Source organism: Neolamprologus brichardi, chromosome 16 (assembly GCF_056152115.1).
Source record: "Neolamprologus brichardi isolate AB-2024 chromosome 16, ASM5615211v1, whole genome shotgun sequence".
In the NCBI taxonomy this organism is placed as follows: Eukaryota; Metazoa; Chordata; class Actinopteri; order Cichliformes; family Cichlidae; genus Neolamprologus; species Neolamprologus brichardi.
The window spans coordinates 26,815,641-26,836,134 of NC_142119.1; the positions used below are offsets into that span (position 1 = coordinate 26,815,641).

Here is a 20,494-nt window from a genome sequence, read left to right on the forward strand (position 1 = left end):
AATGCTACTCTTGGGTGAAATGCGGAATATATTAATGTCATAGTCAGACGTTGATCTTTTGAAGTTTTTTTTTTTTTTTGAGGGTCTGATGAAAGCCTGTGTGTGTGTGTTTGAAGTGTGCAGAGCAGCTGGCTTTGTGTTTGTGGACTCCTCCCGTTGTGTGATGAAGTTCAGATGCGCGCCGTTGTTCCGTACGCGCGTCACCAGGGGCACAGAGGAGCTTCCCGACGCGAGGGTGGATGGAGAAATGTGTGGATCACGATCACGGGAGGCTTTGCACATGACATACCCACCCCTTGCCTCCTCGTTTGACTGACGCCCTTCGACTTTTACAGGATATGCCGCCACCCTTTGTGTAAACCGAGCTGCTTTGGATTCACACATCCAGCCACCTTGTTTCGTTTCGCGTTTGTCTTCCAGCAGAGAAGCTCTACGGGGCGGCTCGGACCGTAAACATCGCCTCGGTCACTGGCGTTTATGTTGTAGGTTACTCAGAGGAGCCAGAGTGCGTGTTTTATTTCCCCCCCTTTGATACAGGAAATGTTGGCATGGCTGCCTCGGGAGCACATAAGTGTCCGAAGAGCGAGAAGTTGGACGAGGCGCAGGCTTTGGCCAAGAGCTGCGCTGGGAGACCAGATTTCCTGCCTTGTGATGGACTCTCCATTTGCGCCACGCACAGTCACGGGAAGTGCTTCAAGCTGCACTGGTGCTGTCACTTGGGCTGGTGTCACTGTAAGTTTGTAGTTTATCAGCTGCATTTATTTCAAAGAATCGATTCTCACTATCACCGAAGGCATTGCTGGCAAACGTGCGTGGTATTTGGTAGTTATGTGTCCGTGTTTAGTTAAAACCACACAAGCACTGTTGCCTTCCTCCACAGAAAGGCTCAGAATGAGGCAGATATGAACTTTAGTTGTTAAACAAGTTATAACGCTTCACAGATTATGTAAAGGTTGTCCGTCAGTTTGATTTCTTACATGCGCCTACAGGCAGCATCGGCTTCCCCTCGGGAGAAGCTGATGTCGTTTCCTGTTATTTGATTGTTTGTTTGGTGTAACTTCTTCATTTTATTGCTGTACTCGCTCCTGTAATACTTCATCATCAGTTTATATGTGATCGAAGTTAATTCTTCCTACCCTTCCTCTTGCTGTATGAATAGTTTATGTCGTCTAGACAATGGAGGCTGAAAAATTCATAAATTTACTAGTAGATTTACTACTGTACGGCTCTGCTATTTTTTAAGCTTGTTTTTCAGGCTTTGTGAAACTGGTCGACACAGTCTGATGACACAAACCCGAGTCACCACTTTCATTTCTCTTTCAAGGATGATTCCGTGTTTTATTTTTGAGCAAAAGTCCTGTAAAAGCAGACAATGACCAGACACAGTTATTCCCCCAATGACCTACAGTCTGATAATTCACTTCTCTATGCCACTGCTGTTAAAAAAAAAAAGCAGATCACTCTTTTATTAGATTGGCAGTGGGTGTCGTTAACACTCACTAGGGCAGTAGAATATGTATTAATCCACTGCTGAAAATAGTCCCAGACTAAATCCACTATTTACTCCCGTTTTTTAGTATTATGCCTTAACTGTGAAAATTCCTGAGCCACAGCTGTCTTTGTGACCCATTTTTTTTAAGACAACAGGGAGGACTGTTGGAAGGGCTGAACCCTTATTATTATTTTTTACCTACTGAAAAATGCAATTTGTTGACAACAACAAAAAATGGAATATTTCACCATCCTTTAATATGTTGTGGCCACAGCCCTCATCACATGCTCACACAAGTATCATGCACTCAACTGCTATTCTTGAGCCACAACACTGAACTCTGCAGCCTTGTAGTAATTTCATTTGTATCGACTATTGCATTTACTGTAATGGGGATGAAGTGCAGGGGTGCAGCTCCACTCGCACATGCACACTTTCCTTTCCAGTTTGTGCGTGCACCACGCTCTCCATCTCCATTTGAACCTCGCCCGACCTGACACCCTGAGACCACCGCAGATTCCCAGTAGCCGGGCCTGCACCTGACAGGATGTCCCTCTCTCTGTGCTGCCCTAATTTATCCCCATCTCTGGCTGCCCAGAAAATCCTCAGATCAGTGTAAAACACAATCACCATCTACCCTGCACCACTCACTCTGAGCTTATAGTGTGCAACTGCACAAGTCACATTGTAATCTTTGCTGTGTAATCGTTGGATTTAGACGCCCGCCTCCGTCCGGAATGAGCCAGGCGGTTTTTGAAATATCAGATGTGGCAGAAAAATGATGAATTCCTTCCAGTGTTTATTACAAGCCACATACAGCATTTATGACTCCACGCAAAGCCCATTCTGTGTTTCATCATTTGTCAACATTTAGACTTGCTCCTCCTTTCTGTTTTTGAAATGTTCATCACTCTGGCTGAAAGTGTGCCACAAAATGGAAACAGAGCTTGTTATGATATAGGAGAAAGAACCAGGCACATCCTAATGGAGCTTCTCACCTTCTCATCTCCTTCCACTGCAATTCAAAGGTTCCTCTCGCACCACGGTGAAAATAAACCAGCTAAGACTGCTGAATCAGGCAGAACCAGGGCACCCAGTGAGAGAAGTACACTAGCGCGCCTTCCTGCTCGGCTCACGCCCTTCTCCTCTAGAAATCCATAATAACACTGGACGCAAAAGCAGGAAATGTTGTAACAGCCTTATCTTGTCACGTTTTCATTTTGAATGTGCCTGCGACGGCTGCCTGGAGTATAAACTTATTCTGAAGCTGATAATTGTGCATTCACCACAGGGAGTCTTGCCGGGCTGCCTTTTTAATTACATTTTTAATAGGTTCCCAGCAAAACAAATACAAAAGGTCACTGCGTATGAAGACTCGGCTCAGCAATTTAAATTCACAAACTAAAATTCTTTCCATTATCTCACCTGTAGAGCAGCGCGAGATGATTAGGTGTGACTTAACGCCTGGCTTTTTCTATTTTTATGTGCCCGCTGCAAGCTGAACGCATCCACAATGCATTTATTCCAGTTTTCAATACTCAAAGGACTCAAATCATGTCTGCAGGCTCGCACAGGAAAAATATGTTGGATGATCTTCCAGTGTTTTCCATTTAGTTGTGGAAACTTTTGACAAAAAACAAAACAAAAAATGACCACGGAAAAAAGATGGTGGAAACTAGAATTAGATGTAGGTGGAAGCAATGTTCCCAGCTGGTGACAACATCAGTCCAAGCCTCTCATTAGCAGTAATTAGCTGTGTTTAGTGTCACCGCCAATATGTCATGTCTGATGAGAGCTTTTGCTCAAAGCGGCGCTGAAACCACCTGGTCTGAACACTTTTTCCCCCCTTCTCTCACTTCTAACACTTTATTCTTTAAGAATTGATTACAATTACCAAGCAGAGCAATGAATTACTCATTACGAAAGCCTAACAGAGTCTGTAATGAGTCCTGAACAGTCTTGTCAGTCTGCTTGTACTCTGCCAGGACTAATTTCAAACTTGTACATACAAGAAAATGGGATCTTTCTGTCAGGCTCCCAGGGCAGTCTCATCCGTTACACCACGCAGCAGAAGCTCGCAACTATTTCTAAAGGGAAATACAGAGATTTGTTGAATATAGCCCTGCACTGTATTGACCGGTTTGGTGACGGGTTCAAAATTTATAGCACTGCCGAATCATAAAAAGCTTCACCGGTTATAAAGGGATCAATATATTGTCAGCACAGGCCTGAGGGGATGTTTTTGATTGATTGCTCATGTTTAGGATCTGCAGCCCTTCAGTCGCTTTAAATGCTGGTGTATCAGTGATGGATGCAGAGCAGCACAAAAGTTCAGCAAGTTCTCGCTTTTGTTTTAATGGACAGGTTTGTGTTACTGCCATCTGACAAGAATACCTGACCAAGTCGGTTCTGAGAAGACTCCAACTTTGTCGTGTCCTTACTTAATTAATAAGGAGCACATGTCCACAGGATTCATAATTTCCACGCTCAGTTGTTGCCCATGCAGAGGGCTTCAAATTGCCTTCTTCTTCTTTGCATAGAATCGAGGTTTCGGCTACTTTATTCAAATCGGTGTTTTGATCAAAATGAAGAAGGTTCATAGCATTCCTTCAAATAGTGCTAGAAGCACAGTTTGCTGAACTATTTGTTATATACAGGAAAGTCTGCACAGCAGCCACTGTGATGGTTTTGATTTTAAATTCGTGGGCAGACAGCACAGGAGCTGTTTGTCCAATCAGATGCAGCTCGGGGTTTGTTGGAGGCTCTAGGAGAGAGAGAGCTTTTAGTTCTGTCTAGTGGTTTTTCCATTAAGTGTGCGTTGCTGGAAAGTAACATGAGCCCTTCCTTTAGACTGCTGAAACTTGGAGCTGAACTTTAGAATAGATCGTTACAGAGGAAAACGCCACAGCTGGCATGCAGTTTCTTTTAACAGGTCCAAAATTTAGGTGGCAAATTTGTTGTGATGTGATTTAAAAGGGCAAGAAAAAGCCTTAACTGTTTCTTTTTGTGTGTGTCATGCATGATGTGATATCCAGAATGCTTCCACGCATTCTTTTTTTAGTCGTGTTTATTCATTTTTGTTCCGTTCCTGGATTTTGCATTAACCGAGGGAAAAGCAATCGACTGTTTCACGAACAAGACACTTTGACAAGTCGCAGAAAGCACACGTGTAAATAATAAAATCAACAATGGCTGAAATTTGTTTAGCTGCTTCGGGCGCATTGATCATGCTGGCTCATTGTCTCTGTAATGGCTTACGGGACACTGATGCTTAATGGCGCCTTGTTATTAGTTCCTATGGATTCTCCTGTAAAGCAGAGTCAAGAAATGGCCAGCAGTTGGGGACTTCTTTGGTTAGACTATGAAAAAGCCTACAGGGAAAAAAAAACACTCAAATGGCCTCAGTAGACACCTTCCTGATGATTTCATGGTCTCAACGTCCAGTTTCACATCCTACTGAAAACAACATTATGTTTATTTTGTAAATTACAGTCCCCATTAGAGTTGAAAACAGTTATAAAACAGGGCGGTGATCTATCACGGCTGCATGAGCACCCAGTGTCCCCTGATTTCTCAGAGACATCCCCCGTTCTTTGTGTCTGGTTTTAGAACGAGATGGCACAAACAAAGGGGTGACATCACGGTGGCCACCTACAGCCATTTTTTATATACAGCCTGTGGTTTCTCTTTCTGTGACGGGCCAAAATCTCTGCTATAACAAAGGCTTGCTTTGCTGATTGGTCACTAGAGCATCAATAGATCACTTTTGGCGTGCACAGAATGATTTCATAAGATAATTACAGATTGTTTAAGAGATCAATTCTTGGCCATTGTCGCCAGGAGTGATCAGTATCTCTTTTTAATGGACAAAAAAAGTCTTAAAGGGGAATTCTGTCAATTTGACACATCCGTGTGTGGTTACATATTGGGAGGAGCACTCATGTAAAGGTAAAAAAAAAATCCCTTTGAATTCCCTTCAGTGCCTCTTGAGTCAGTGTAGGCTGGAGGTGTGCAGTTGAAAAGAAGTGAGCTTGACAGACATCTGTAACCTGCTCCTTATCTCTGCATGTGGCTACATTATCTGCTACCTGCACAACACACTTGAATCTCTAACCAAACTGTCACGTTTGAATTGCACTGACCAGAAAAAAGTATTCTCTGAATAGAATAAATAAAAGAACTGTGTTAAAACAGTGCAGTGCTAAATCAGTGGAGGGCTTTTCAGTGGTGTACTGTTTTGTGTGCACAGGGACACAGTCAGGAGGTTTTCATTATGGTTACAGATTAAACAGTGGACTTCCAAGTGGCTGCCTCCGGAGGCATGAAACAGGAAGCACGATGCGGACCGTCCTCTTCCATGAAACCTGAAACTTGTGTTGTTTCCCCCTTTTTGTTGGCCAGATTTAAACACAAAGAGCAGCGGATGTTGGAGCCTGTAGTATCCGCTGGCCGACTGGGCGCAGCAGCTGTTATGAGGAATGATAACAATCTGCTAAAATAATTGTTTTTGTTCGATAGGTTTTGCCAACATGCTGCTTTGAACTGGTATGTGGCACATTCAGTGGGCTACATGAAGCCGGTTGGCTTCAGCTCAAACATGCAAAATATCAAACTGAGGGGGATGTTAATGACTCATTCACTGCTGAGGCTTCGACGTGAGCCAATATCGAAATGACATAATGTGTGTGTGATGCTGACTACATGTTGGGCTTGTCAACAATAATCCAGCTGCAGCTGGTAGGGCAGTAGAAGAGTTGATATATTTTACAGTGTGATTTTGAAGGGGAGCAGGGGACTGATGGGCTGCAGGCAACATTTTCCAGAGAATCTACCTCCTGTATTAAAACAGTCTTTGCAGCCCTCGGCCAGCTACAGGCCCAGGAGAGAGGAGGCGTGCAAGATGGAGACGTGCGGTAGCAGAGGAGTACTCGACTCTCTCCTCTGAGCAATCTGCATCTCCCAGGGATAAGCTGCTTGTTCTTCCACTTCCTTATTAACCTCTTCAACTCTTGAGTTTTACTATAAATAACTTTGCATCTTTACGCAACATTCTTTGTGTACCGGTTCCAACACTTTATTTAGCTAAATAAACACTAAAATAATCCAGATGATGTTTTTTTTTATGTATATATTGAGGATACTTTTCATTCCCTGCTTTCAAATTGAAAAAGCTGCTTTCGTAATTAGAATTTTGTAATGAAAATCTGTTAATTCTTCATTGGCTTATTTACATCTCCTTTAGTTAATGACCTCATTTATATCCCAAATGCTTTTAATCGGTCCCTGGTGAACTTGTTGGGTTTAGCTGGGTTTTAATTGTAACGTGATGAAAAGCTTTTCAGTCGAGAAAGAGTCATTCCTCCCCTTCACGAAGTGCAAAGCGTGTCCCGCGCCCGGTCGACCGAGGCTGCCGTCAGCAGAAAAACACAGCGCCCGTGTTTGTGTTGAGAACCTCCCATTGTTTGACACCGAAGGACTGAAACCATCTGACATTCACTATTGATGTTGCAGCTGTCTGATGGGGTTTTTTATGCTGCCAATCTTCATTTGTAGCAGGACAAATTTCTCGTGGCATCATTTTGTCTGTTTGTCTGCGTATCTCTGACAAAAAGGACAAAAATATGTTTTTCCTTCTCCACCATTCTCAGGCAGATTTAAACCCTCACTATTCAAGGACAACACTGTCACATTTGTCTTATTGTCTTCAAAATCCAAAACAAACAGCGAGGGACTGATTATATTAGCAAGTTTCGCCTGTGTAGATAAAGCTTGTTTTGTTATTACTCCACTTTTCATTCTGTTGCCCTCAAAAAACTGCTAAACAGTGAGTCACAGCATCGCCTGCACGCACACTCCTTTATAATAGTTAATTTAGCTCTTTTCATTTCACAAATGCAAAACGAAAAGAAACACGTTGAACGTTTTTGCTTTGTCCATGAATGAAAAACATCTGCTGGGAGTTTGTACAGCATGTGGTGAATGTTGCTGACTGTCCTTTCTTTGTCGGGACATGTGGTCTTTGTTAGTGCGGAAATACAAACATGCACAGAGCGGGGGCAGCACACGCAGAGGTCACCCAACAACTGACGTCTGACGTTGTCATGCGAGGGCTGCAGCACTGGGCAGCACATTGTTAGAGTACAATGTGGTGCTCAGCAGCTCAATATCAATCAAGCTTCTCAGACAGAGCTGGTGTCGGTTTCAGTCGTCACTGAGCAGTGTACGTACATACAACCCTATAAAAGCTATTGCTGAGTGCAATATTTATTTTAGTCAGAAAGGAAATACAGGTTTTATCAATCTTACATAATTTTAATCGCTTGGAAAGCCCAGACATATTCTGTGGGTAGTTTTCAGTTCCGGTGGATTGGTTTTATACAGGGGCGGGATTGGTAATTGGTTTACCAACACAAATGAACTCATTTGTACATCTCAAATTTACTGCAGTTTCAAGCCAGTGGTCTCAGAAGACAAAAAATAATAATAATTGTGTGCACAGCATTGTCATCAGTGCCACCAGGCTGGGCTTTTAGTATGCTGGGTGCTGGTATTCGTGTCCAAGCATAGTGTAGCTGATATTCACATGTTGGTTTTGTTCTTGCATCGTAATAGTTATATTCTTGTTGTGATGTCATAGCTTTCAAGTGTGGGGAAAAAGGTCCTTGATTGTATAAAAACCCCCCATCAACATTTCACGTGTTTTCTTTATTAATTTATACAGTATAATAAACATACTGTCAAGTCAGGTTTGTTGTTAGCCAAGTTTATGCTACTTATGTTGGTTTGCTACAGCCTTTAATAGCACTAGCTAACCCCTTGAATGCTTAGACAATGTCATTGGTCAGTTGCGATGTTGATCCTGGACTGACATTATTGTTTGATGATGCAGGATCAACACCAACATGGGGATATCAGATCGTGCGTCCAAGCACCACCACTGATCTGATTGTTCTGTTGGAAATCTGAGTGGATGAACGTACAGAGATGAGGTGCTCCAACCTGCACTTATGATGTTCTTACTGTAGCACTGTGGCTATTTCAGGAGGACAGTGCCCGCCCCCTCTCTGCCAGCAGTAGAAAAGGCCTTTCTGAATCAGGAGGATAAACATTTAGTCCACATATCTCTGCTATTATGTCTGGAACATGCTGGGTTGATAACCTATGACCACTGCAAAGCTGCAGGCTGCGCAGATGGAAAGCAATTCCTTGTCATTGGAGCCAATGTGGAAGTGCTTTCAAGTTGTATTCTTTCTAACAGCCAACAGTAGGCGACTCCTCGGGTTATAGAAAAAAGTTTGGCTACACTGAAGTCTATGCGAAAACTATCCTTCGGCTCTCTTGATCTGTGGTCTCAGAAAACAGTTTTCCTAATGTGTTTATGGTTTAAACTGATGGCGTTAAGTCTTACTGAAAACAACATTATATTTATTTTTATGTTATGGTCCCCATTAAAAGCAGAGTATGCTTTAGGGTTGGCCAACCTTGTGGTTGCTACTATATGAGCATGAAGTGTACCTCAGTTTTTCACTCAGATTAACCCGTCACTCATCATGTCTGGTATTAAAAACACTAAGCTGACTCGAGCCTTGGCTACAGGACTTTAATAAACAATTCAATAATCGTTTAATTGATGTAGAAACCAAGGTCGCTCAATGAAACAAAACCCCAGCTGGTGTAGTTTCTTTTAAACCTTATTTGAGTTTCTCTTTCTGTGTTGTTGACATGACTGACTTCATTTCTAAGCAAATGTCATCCTTGAACTCTTCCTTTCATACAGAGGCCTTTGGGGGGGTTTCACAAAAATCTTCATTTATTTCAAGCACGCAACCTGTTATAAGGAACCGAGAACGTCAGATGACGTCGTATTTTTCACTTGCAGATTCTCCACACGTTGGCAATTAAAGAACGATTAATATGAGAAAATTTAAAAGATTCTGTTTGTGCATTATGATTGTTTTCCGGCTTGCAGTCTTTTTTATGCTTATTGGATGCGGCACATAGACCCGGTATTAAAAAACAGAAGCTTGTTTTTTCCCCCCAACATATAAAGATTCTCTCTTCTCATTTCTTTTGTCAGATTATTGTAAGTGAGATTTATCACACATACCGTACTGTCCTCGGGGCTCACAGAAACAGTGATATTTCTAAGAAAGTGCAGACACCTTGTAAATTTACAGACGAGCTGCGCTCCTTCTGCAGGGCTGCTGAGGACAAGCAGTGTCGGTGTAGCGTTAGCTCCATATGCCTGTCTGTTTTGTTGTCTGACTGTGCATCTGTCTGTCTCCTAGTATTGCTCATGTTATTTGAAACTCCAGATGGATGAATGCAATTAGATGTAATATGCTAAAAAAAAAAAGGCAACTAAATGTCAACACATCTCCCTCTACAGCTTTAGCTCTCATTTGTTGCCGCTTTCAAGCCTGCCTGAATGGGCTCATCTCAGTCTGAACATGGACCATTGAGTTTCTCTCATTAAACAGAACAGCTACTCTGCCTCCCTTTTTGTCTGCATCAATATTAGCTCTTGTGTTTGATATTAAAAATATTTACAAAGTCTGAAGATCCAGCCACATCCTCTTTGCATGCTGCGTGGCTAATGCAGTCTTGTATAATTTAATAGTGAGGTGGTCGCGTGACTTATTCCACAACACTGCAGCTCATCTGTAAGGCTTGTGCTTGCTTTAAAAATGTTAAATGTTCTTCAGCATTGAAAACTCACTTTGTTCATTCATCAAAAAAAAGATGGCCTCCTCCCTAATTTGAAGCAGTTTGATATTGTCAGTGTAGCCCAGGAGAAGAGTTTGATTGAATGGAACAAGGCAGCCACTAAAACAAAGGACAAGGACACACCACGAGAGGAAGAGAAGTGATGCGTAGGCTTGTCGTCTTCTGTATTTTCTCTCTCTCTCCTGGGAGCCAGTTAAACACACATCTGAACTGCAATATTCAGGCAGCACAGAGTTGGAGGTGGTGGGCTGCAAACAATGAGTAACATCTGGGAGCTGTTATTTTGAACTATCACCAGCAGAACTTAATGTGGCACGGCTTAGAGTCTTACAACAACAACAAAAAAAAAAACTATAGAAACACAGTAACTGTGCAGAAAAAATGCTATTTATTGGATTGAGAATGCAGGCTGCCTCATATATTAGAGCTTTGTATTTATATTATGTCAGTAATTCTAGTGTTAATTATGAAAACATCAGCTGTAAATATTGTACACACAAACCCTGTTATTTATTTTTTTATATTTGAAGAATGAGTCTTGCATCAGTATTGGAGGGTCAGAAATGATTGTTGCTCCGCTCCAGCTGGCCTAAAGTTTACACTGTTTCAGTCTGGCTGCTGTTTCATTACAGATGTTGGAAAGAAGAAAGGCGTCTTTAATTTGGCAGCAGAAAATGCTTTGTTATCTCAAAATTACTCATAAGATTAAATAGGTGATCATCTGATTTTAGATAGATGCAATACCATCTGGAAAGCATCTGATTGGCAGTGGTTACATTTTAATCCCAAACACACCGCCAAAACAGTAAAAGCATGGCTGGATAAAAAAAAAAAACAACAAAAAAAACCCAAACCACAAGTCACAAAATATAAACAAAGGGCATTGCAAGACTTTGCATGACTTTACTGTGACATCGACAGGGATTTGTTAAGCTAGCATCTTTCTTAGATTTGGGCATGTACTGGAATGTGTGGGAGTGGTTGACGTTCACGTGCTCATGCTGTATTGCTGTTGTGACTGAGATTGCTTGCTGTTGATATAAGGTGTGTAGGTTTTCAGTCATCCAGGTCGCTGTAGTCTAAGAAGCTTGGGAAGAAAGCGACTGGACTCCGAAATTTCTTCAAGAAATTTAAAGAAGTCCAGTCGCTTTCCTTCCAAGCTCCTTAGACTACAATGACACGGATGACTGAGAACCTACTCAAAAACCCAAATTTGATTTTTCCAGGGAAATTCTTGTCATATCATTGATGCTTGTTGATGCACATTGTGTCACCCAAACAGAATGCTAATCCTCCTCTTCTCTTAGTGTTCTTTTTAACTATATACTGACATTTTCTTGCCTTTTTGGGAGATATGGTGAACATGCAAGAACAGTGGTATGTTACACAGGGCAACATTAGCTCTGAGTGAAAGCTGTGTTTCTCACTTTCAGATGAACATAATAAATCCTTGCTATTTTCCCTCCTTTTAAACATTTCCAGGGGAAAGCACTTGAGCCATTAGCTGGTAAACCCTCCACAACATTTAGCTGCAGAATTTTCCTTTGTGTTGTTTGGTGTTTGGCAGGAAGTTTAGTGGGTTTGAAGAGTTTTTCCTTTCTTTTTTTTTTCTGAAAGCTGCTGTATAATGATGAGATATGCAGGTGACAGAGATGGGAGTAAATGGTGAAGGTGTGGGTCTGGAGACCAAAACGATTAGCTGAAAAATGCTACAAGTGGTTTAGGGGATAATTTTGTGTGGGTTTGTCACTATGCGCAACAGCTCTGCCATATAAGTAGGCAGTGGTGTCATCTTTAAAATACAAATGAATGTAACTGCATGTTTTGTTTTATTTTGTTGTTCTTTAGGCAAGTACGTGTACCAGCCCATGACCAATGTGTGCCAGCTGCCCAGCACGACCGTGCCGCCTGTTGGCTCAGAGTACAGCAGCACCATCGACCTGTCCGTCTCTCTGGCCGAGCGCTTCCTGAAACTCGCCCCTTGCTTCAAGTCTCCGCCTCACCTGGAGTCCCCGAAGTACTGCGTGATCGCGGACCTGTTTGTGGACGACTACATCGTCAAACGTATCAATGGGAAGATGTGCTACGTGCAGCGTCCCCCGCCTCCTTTGCCAGAGCCGCCTCGTCCTCCTACCCCCCCACCACCTGCTCCAGCTACACCTACGGTTCCTGAAAATCCCAGCCAGGCTCAGCAACCGCCCAAACCGATACCGTCAACCCAAAACGCACCTGCACCTGTGCAGCCAGTGCAGCAGGTATACGGTGAACACAAACACCCCTCCCCACTGGATAAGGTAAAAGGTCCCAAAATGGACCACTGTTCTTCTCCGTCAAGCTCCGAGGACTCCGGCATCAACGCCCTCGGTCTCCACTATTTGGAGTCCTGTGAGGAGGAGAGCGAGGAGGAGGAGGAGGAGGATGACGAGTTGAGCACAGATGGAAACTCCAGCCCTGGGAGCCTCTGGGATCAGGATGACTGTTCTCTGCTCTCTCCCTCCAAGTCTATGATAGAAATCATCGAAAAGATTGAAACAACTGTGTAACTGACATGGCATCAAGGTGGAATTGATCTATAAGGAACATCTACGGAGCAAAAGCTTATTATTGAGAATAACTCTCAAGGATTTATGACATATGGACCAGTAGGAAACAAACCCCTCTCTAACGCTTCAGCAGGGCTTCGCCCGGTTGTTTTGGGATGAATTTGTTTTCCTGCAGGTGGCCGAGGACAGCGCACTTACAATCTGAAACAGCCTCTCCTCTGCCCGCATCCTCTGCACGGATTGAATTTGCTGAACTTATTACAATAAAGACGGAAGCACAAGAATATCAAGAACATGCACAGTCTACCAAAAAGACCTCCTTTACGTGGTCGAGTGGAGAAAAATCAAAAATACAAAAAAGAATCTAGAGTAGGTGCACATCAGAGGAAATAGGAAAACAAGAAAAGGGGGACACTTTTTTTTTGTGACACTTCTCTTTAGGTATATATTACTGGAGCTAAATTATGTATGAACCAAGGTGGTATGAGTATGTTTCATGATGATAATGAGCAGTTAGGTAATTATTGTGTTCTCCAGTCAGTCAGTCTGTCAGACTTCGCTCCAATTCAGCATTCGAGTGGCAGATAAGAATGCCGTCCCTTGTTCTCCGGTCAGTGACTCCACCCACACATATTAGTAATCCTGACTCTTCAGCGTAATAACCACAAGGCCAGCTACCTCTCGTGGGCCTAAAGCACACCGGCCTTTTAACCCCTTAATTACTCAGCTCTGAGCTGCTCAGAGCAGGCGCACCTGCTTTTATCGCATTATTAAAAAGATTTGTGGCCCACAGTTTGTCTGCACTTTACTGACACCATCACGGGCAGTAGGGTAGGTAGGTCAGTGTTTGACAATCAAGAATTACAGAGAAGCACATTCCTATACTGAACCTGCCAGTGAGGACCAAGGATACTCTTATACCTTCTAAAAAATGTCTCAGACTTTACAGAAAATTCTTCTGACCACCTTTTCTGGTCAAGCTTAACTGAACGACAGTCCCGTTAAGCAAAACATGACTTGCACTGACCTCTATTAGCAGCCAAGAAATTGAATAGCACGGACGCGTCTCCAGTACAGCTGCAGTGACAGGGAGGGAAGTTGTCACAGTAGACACAAGTGAGACAAATATCGCTGAGGGAACATATCTAATTTATAATCTTATATTATAATAATAATAACAATAATAATAATAAACCTACATTGTTAACTAGTTTGGGGACTTTTGAGAATGAAATGCCTTTTTCGTGATGAGCAAAAGGGGGGTCTGGGGAGGTCATTCATTTTAGACTAGTAGGTTACATCTTAAAAGAGATTAGAGTGTGAGATAGGATGCCTGAATACCTGTTGTGATGTTGTGATTGGCATAAGAAACGAGTAGCTTATTAGTCAGATAGTAAAATGAAGCTGGGCGGCGTCTTTTATTTTAATGTTTAAAAACATTATTTTCCAGAGAGCTATCAGCAAAAATCACCACAGTTATCACAAATATTTATGGCTGCAATGTTATAAGCACTAAATGTTTAAAAAAAAAGATGAAGAAGAAGAAGAAAAAATTCATTTTGCATGACTGCATTCACTTGCAGGAATCCCCTAATGTCAAACTCCAATTAAAAACATGCTATCAAAGAACAAAGAAACCCTGTATTAGTTATTAAAACAAGGTGTTTTTATTCAGGGACAGCCCTGGACATTACACTGAGCACAGTCCCATATAATGCAGTCGAAGAAAAATGCATTTTGTTCTTATTCTTGTTATATTATTATTTTCATATGAATAAATCTTAATGAAACTCACCTTTTTTCCCTCTCTCCTGGTTCATCTATTGTGGACAGCGTGAACACCCTCTGTAAAAAGAAAATGCACTCAAACGTCCTCCACACGACACACTGATGATGACTAATGCTCTCCAGAGCTGGAGTGGGTAACAAGAAAAAAACAAAGTAAAGTAAAGTGAGAGATGCACTCGAACTGAGTCACTATTTCAGCTGTGGATGTCCGATCCAAACTGTGTCGAGGTATGTATCTTACATTCCTGCCTTTGAAAGCTTTAATTACTTTGTGCTGCACATTTTAAACATTTTAAAGGGGCAGGAAAAACATCGGGAGTAGGTTGATTTAAGATTGGACACATTCTTTGCTTCAGCTTTATGTAAGACAGAAAACACTGAGCTTGTTCGATGGAGACAGAGACCCCCTCCCGGTTTCCTCTGGGCTTCTGTCACAGACAGTCTTCTCCACACTTCGTCTAGCAGCAGATTTTATGAGAGACCATGCAAGCTTCTTTCTCACCTTGACTGCAAACTGAGATTGATTTCTCCACGCTTCTTTTTCCCCTTGCATTGTGTCTATCGATCCTTTGTGCAGAGAGAGAAAACCAAGGCTTGGATGAAATGCTAATCAGTTTATATAAATGTACATCCACTATTCTGCCCAAAGATGAAGAGGAGAGGAGTGGAATTGAATGCTGGAGAGCAGATGACACAGAGTGGGAGAAGAAGAGGAAAACCTGAGAGAGAATTTGTGGAGGGAGTACAGCAACAGGCAAGAGATGTGGAAGCTCAATTAGCGGGATGATGATGATGCAAGCACATGTAAAGTCGTAGGATGGACTTCATGTGTGCATACGAGTGTGTGTGTGCTCCGGTCTGTGCAGGCGCAGACACATTTTTACGGTGTTATGAAATAGTTCCCGTTTTTTTCAAATGGTACAGAGAGATTGCATGAAGAGATCACTGTTACTGTTAATCCCTCACAGCAAAGTCATTCGATTGGCAGGAACCATTGAGCAGTGACAGCATGCTAACACACACACACACACACACACACACACAAAGTCACACACCAAATGAAAAATATGCCCTTGTTCAAGGACTGCTTCACAGGCCAGGTTGGCACAGCTTGAGTCACACAAGCTGTAGAGGGATGTCAGTTTCACTCTTTCCATTCTGATGTTTGCACAACCACATTACCTTCCTAAGGAGACATCCTTTTAATTTCATACAACTCCATTTTCTCTACAGGGGGCAAAACAAAACAAGCAGATCCCCAATACTTAAAAGAGGTTTCAAGTTACAAAATGAAAACATGAAGTACCAGCAGGGACTCACCTGAGTAGTAGGAGAAGGATTTTAGAAATACATCAAATACATCTGCTCTCATGGGGAATCCTCAGAAACTTATTGTTGAAACTATGTTTCTTTAAAATAGATGCTAACCTTTTTGTGTGTGTAACTGCAAGCAAATTAGAAGCATCACTCCCAGATACCTTTGTTTATAATCTCCTATATTACATTATATTTACTTAAATGAGAACTCCATGTCTCTAAATCACATATTTGTATTTCAAATAAACACAAAATCCAAAGAACTGCCAAAAGGGATAAAACGTCTGGTATTTTCTTTGAACTATTCTTTTTCCAGGGTTGAATGATTGAACATCACGCATGTTTAATGACTTTAAAAAGCAAGAATTGAGTGCATAAGTTTGATTTTTCTTTTTTTTTTTTTTTTTGGGGGGGGGGGGGGGGGGGGGGGGGGGTCTCTAATCCACTGGGTCAAAAGTATGTGCACAGGCTTAATTGTATACACACATCCCCACTTATAGTCAGCTGAAAGTCCCATAGCAAGTTGGACCTCAAGTGGACATCAACATGGTACTGGAAAAATTCTGGCTGGATATTATTGTTGGCAGAATTAGTAGAGTTCATTTAAATTGTTTGGTTTCCTGGCATGGACCAGGATTTTAAGGATATTTCACAAAGTTTCACTTGTGTTGCGGTCGTATCTTTGGGACGGCCGGTCCAGAAACTTGTTGTTAGCACACTTTATCCGTCCAAAAAGCCCGTTTTGATCTGTGTTTAGATAACTGTTATGTTGGAACACCCCAAAATTTCAAGAATTTGGAAGTAGTCCTCCTCCTTCATTATTCCACTTATTTTGTGCAATGTACCAGTAGCACTGGCAGCAAAACAGCCCCAGAGCATGATGCTATTACCACTATGCTTGACAGCTGGTACAATGTCAATTTTGGAGCAGGGTCTTGTTTCTTGGTGGGACCATCTCTGTCAATGGTGATATAAAAGTTTGCCTCTCTGTGGACAGTGACACTGTTCTTCCAGCAGTTTTCACTTCTTGGCAGGCTTGGTGATCCCTGTGTTTGTCCTGAATAGTTTTATCAATTTCCTTGCATCTGAGGACTGTGGGAAAGTGGTGACACATCTAAATAACTTGCATCTCCTGTATGTGCACTAGTTTATCGTGATGATCCTGCAGTTGTTTAGGAAGAGCCAATTAAGCTTCTGGAATAGATTTCCCAAAGCACCGACCTCAAACCTACTTCTGCCAACAAGCAAAGGAATTTAAATGAACTCTACAAATTCTGCCAATAAGAGAGTTAAAAAATCCAGCCAGAGTTGTTCCAGAAGTTTGTTGATGGCTTTCAAGAGCATATGGTCGAGTTGCATTTTGCCAGGAGATATTTAAACAAATATTAGTTGGGGTGTGTATAGTTTTGAGCTTGTATGTAATCATTTGACTTGTGTGGAAATCCCAAAATAATTTAAAACATGCTTACCCAGTTTTTGGTTTTTAAAAGTCATTTAAATTGATTGTTGATTGATTGTTGATCATTCCACCTTGGCAACAGTTCAAAGAAATCATTAACAGCTCAAATTTACCACAACATTCGTGGACTCCATGAGAGCAAAGAACGTAAACCTTTGACCACAAATGCAGTTCAAAGTGATAATAAAAAGGTTGCTAATTTTGGCTCCTTAAAGCAAAATGCAATTAACAGGAAAACTGAACAGCTAAATCCTTGGAGCACAGCATGCCGAATGAGACAAATCAGCACCCACCCATCACTCGAAGTAGCAATGCCCTCAGTTTAGTCATAGGGATGCAGGTTGTGCTGCATAGCGTACAGCTGAAGTAAATTTAAAACTTCAGAGTTTTATATTCATGTGCATTAATCATGGGCAGGCAGACAGGTTAAAAAAGCTAACATCATCCACCTGTCAGACAGAGTACAGTGAGATACTTTTCAAAACCTAAAACTGCTTATGGGAAGGTTTATGAAGTTAAAGTGTTACCATTATTTACAATTTGACAGCGCACATCCTAGAAATCCATATCAGTTCCTCACAGACAACCAGCACCATATTTGAGGTATACCTTCTCCCCCTATAGCTACATATTTAGAGCTAAACTTCAACAGCGGCACTCAAAGGGACCATTTATGCTTCAGCATACTGTCCCTATCACTGACCTGATGCAATTGGCATGCACGTAATGGGAAAACCCACCAGCACCCTGCTAATAATCAGTCGGACACATGGCTTTGCCCGGGCCGTGCTCTGTGGGTGATGGGTGTCTGATAAGCTCTATAAACACGAGTGTCACCTGGAGTGCAGCTCTGCATTCCCTGCCTTTGAAATATTCATTACATTTTTCGTCAGCATCTGCCCTTGTCTTTGAAATGGATTTCAGGCACTTTTTAGACACAGAGCACGACTTTTCCTTCTGCTAACCGCAGACAGCAGCTTTAAGTTTTGGTGTCGATAGACAGGGCTGTTTTTGAAAGTGTTCTCTTTTGTGTTGCTTAAAGCTGGTGATTCACCGTCCAATATTCCTTTTGAAAAACTCGTGGGGTTTCTTTGTCATAGCAGAATGACTCACGCTGACATGTTTTAATGTGATTAGTTGTCTTTGTTGTAGTAAAATAGTCTGCATTGATGGATTAGTCTGGGGCTGCACAGCAATGGATGATTTATTGTTTTGCACATAAAATTCGAAAACACTTCTTCTTGTTTAAATTATAAGACTCTACCTTCCCTTCCCAGAGAGAGGATACTTCACTGATAAAATAAATAAATACATAAAACCAGTCATTATGATGAATGAAATAAACTATTTTACATTCACTCTATAAAACCACTGCTGATGGTTTTAAGGCCCTGGATGGTGCCCATTAACAGAGCCAGTGTGGGTTTTTGTGCGCTGAAGAAATGTTTGAATCCGTCTTAATCACATCAAAGAGACAGAGGATGTTGGAGAAGCCTGTGCTGGCTTTCAAACCTGAAAGCCAGACAAGTCAATTCGGGCACCTTAAATATTTTTCTGCCTTGTAATTTATTTCATTCGTGGGTGATTGAAGCATTAACTACAGTTATTAGGAGCAGGCAGATTTATTTAGTTTTGGGGTTTGCGTGAGAGCAAGGTTAACGTTTTAGTTCTCTGTTGTAGTGTAATTTGGGTTTCAAGTCAAAGAGACATGTTTTTTGTGTAATTACTTTATGTACTGAACATTTTATTATAATATTAAATGGGAAAAGAGAGTCATTTTGTTATTTTCAAGCCCAAATGGTGCTGAAAACAAAGCAAACGGCTTGAGAATTTCATCAACAGCAGGCACCCTGAGTGTACGGGGGAGGGTTTGCAATCATGTAAACCCTAATGACAGCGCACGGCGATGTTTCCAATCATGTAAGGTACACATCCTCATGATGGAGTTACAGCTGCAACATTCAGAGAATTGAACATCCCCAAACTGCAGCACCTCTCTTTGTGAACTAGTCGAGAGATGATTCTTATCAGTCGATTGATGCTGCTTCACAACACTTTGGACAGATGTGGCCCCCATCTGTGAAAGCATTTCATAATGCCGCTACTCAAACATTGTATTGTTCTCCTCTGTTTAATATTTTCTAAAGGGTTGCCTGAAATAGTGATTGAACTAGGCCAGCGCCGGACCCAGACTGCTTCCAGCAGATAGGACTGAAAAAATATAGGACGTAAGCTTTCTAAATCTAAACGCCCGCAGCCTGTCAACCATAAAAAACATTGGTTTCAGGGGAATGATTGCATTATGAGATTTTGGCCGTTATGGCACCCGAGGACGAGCTTTGTGGCTCCATTAACGTGAGTAGAGATCTTGAAGGAAAATGTTATCCTCAAAAGCACATCATCCTTGAACTGAAGTACAAAAAGCAACATTAAAACTTTCAAACTTCTTCTGTGTTTTAAAAAAAAAGTTCCTTGGTGAGAGGCTCTGAAATGTCACAGAGTTTATGGTTCTTCCTACCGCACCATAATTGGTGGTTTCACAGGTGATTGGTGTCATTACTGGTATGCTTCAATCAAGGCTCTGTGGCTCTCTCTTTCTTATTTTTCTACTGGATAGCTAAGTTACAGTACACCCACACCAACCTTTGAATTGCATCTAAATAGAGGACATTACACCTACACCACAAAGTTAGAGTGAGGAAGAGAAATAAAGGCTGCTTTTATTGTAGCCTTGAATCCTGCATGCTACTTAAGGCCGAGGTGTTTTGTGAGTTCACATTAAAACGCATATATTCTTCGAATATTTCAGCTTAAAACACAGCGGCAGCTGAACCTTGTACAGCATAAACAGACAAGCAGCATCATCAGATAAAATATTTGATGTCGACCAAAACCAGGTGCATGATACCAGCAGCTCAGCAGGAGGAAATAAGACCGGCTAATTTGGGTTTGAAAAGAAACCTTGGTGAGTGTGTGTGTGTGTGTGCTAGAGGAGAGGAGGAGCATCAAACAGACACATCTGATTAAGCAGTGTGTAAATGGACCTGCTGACTGGACCAGATGAGGACCAGCAGATGGTTTTCCGCATCACAGGGTTGGATCTGCTGCACCGTGTCCACCACAGCCCTCCAAAAAGCTCTTCAACCGGCGACACCGGCACAACCACCC

At 41.9% G+C, this 20,494-nt stretch overlaps 1 protein-coding gene across 1 annotated transcript; it reads left to right on the forward strand.

Moving 5' to 3' along the window:
* Positions 1-188: 188 nt before the first annotated feature.
* zgc:162707 (UPF0524 protein C3orf70 homolog B) lies at positions 189-14,556 on the forward strand. Its single transcript, XM_006788578.3, has 2 exons — positions 189-732; positions 12,068-14,556. Exons 1-2 carry the CDS (start codon positions 549-551, stop codon positions 12,760-12,762), a joined length of 879 nt encoding a protein of 292 aa, XP_006788641.1. The 5' UTR covers positions 189-548; the 3' UTR covers positions 12,763-14,556.
* Positions 14,557-20,494: the final 5,938 nt, after the last annotated feature.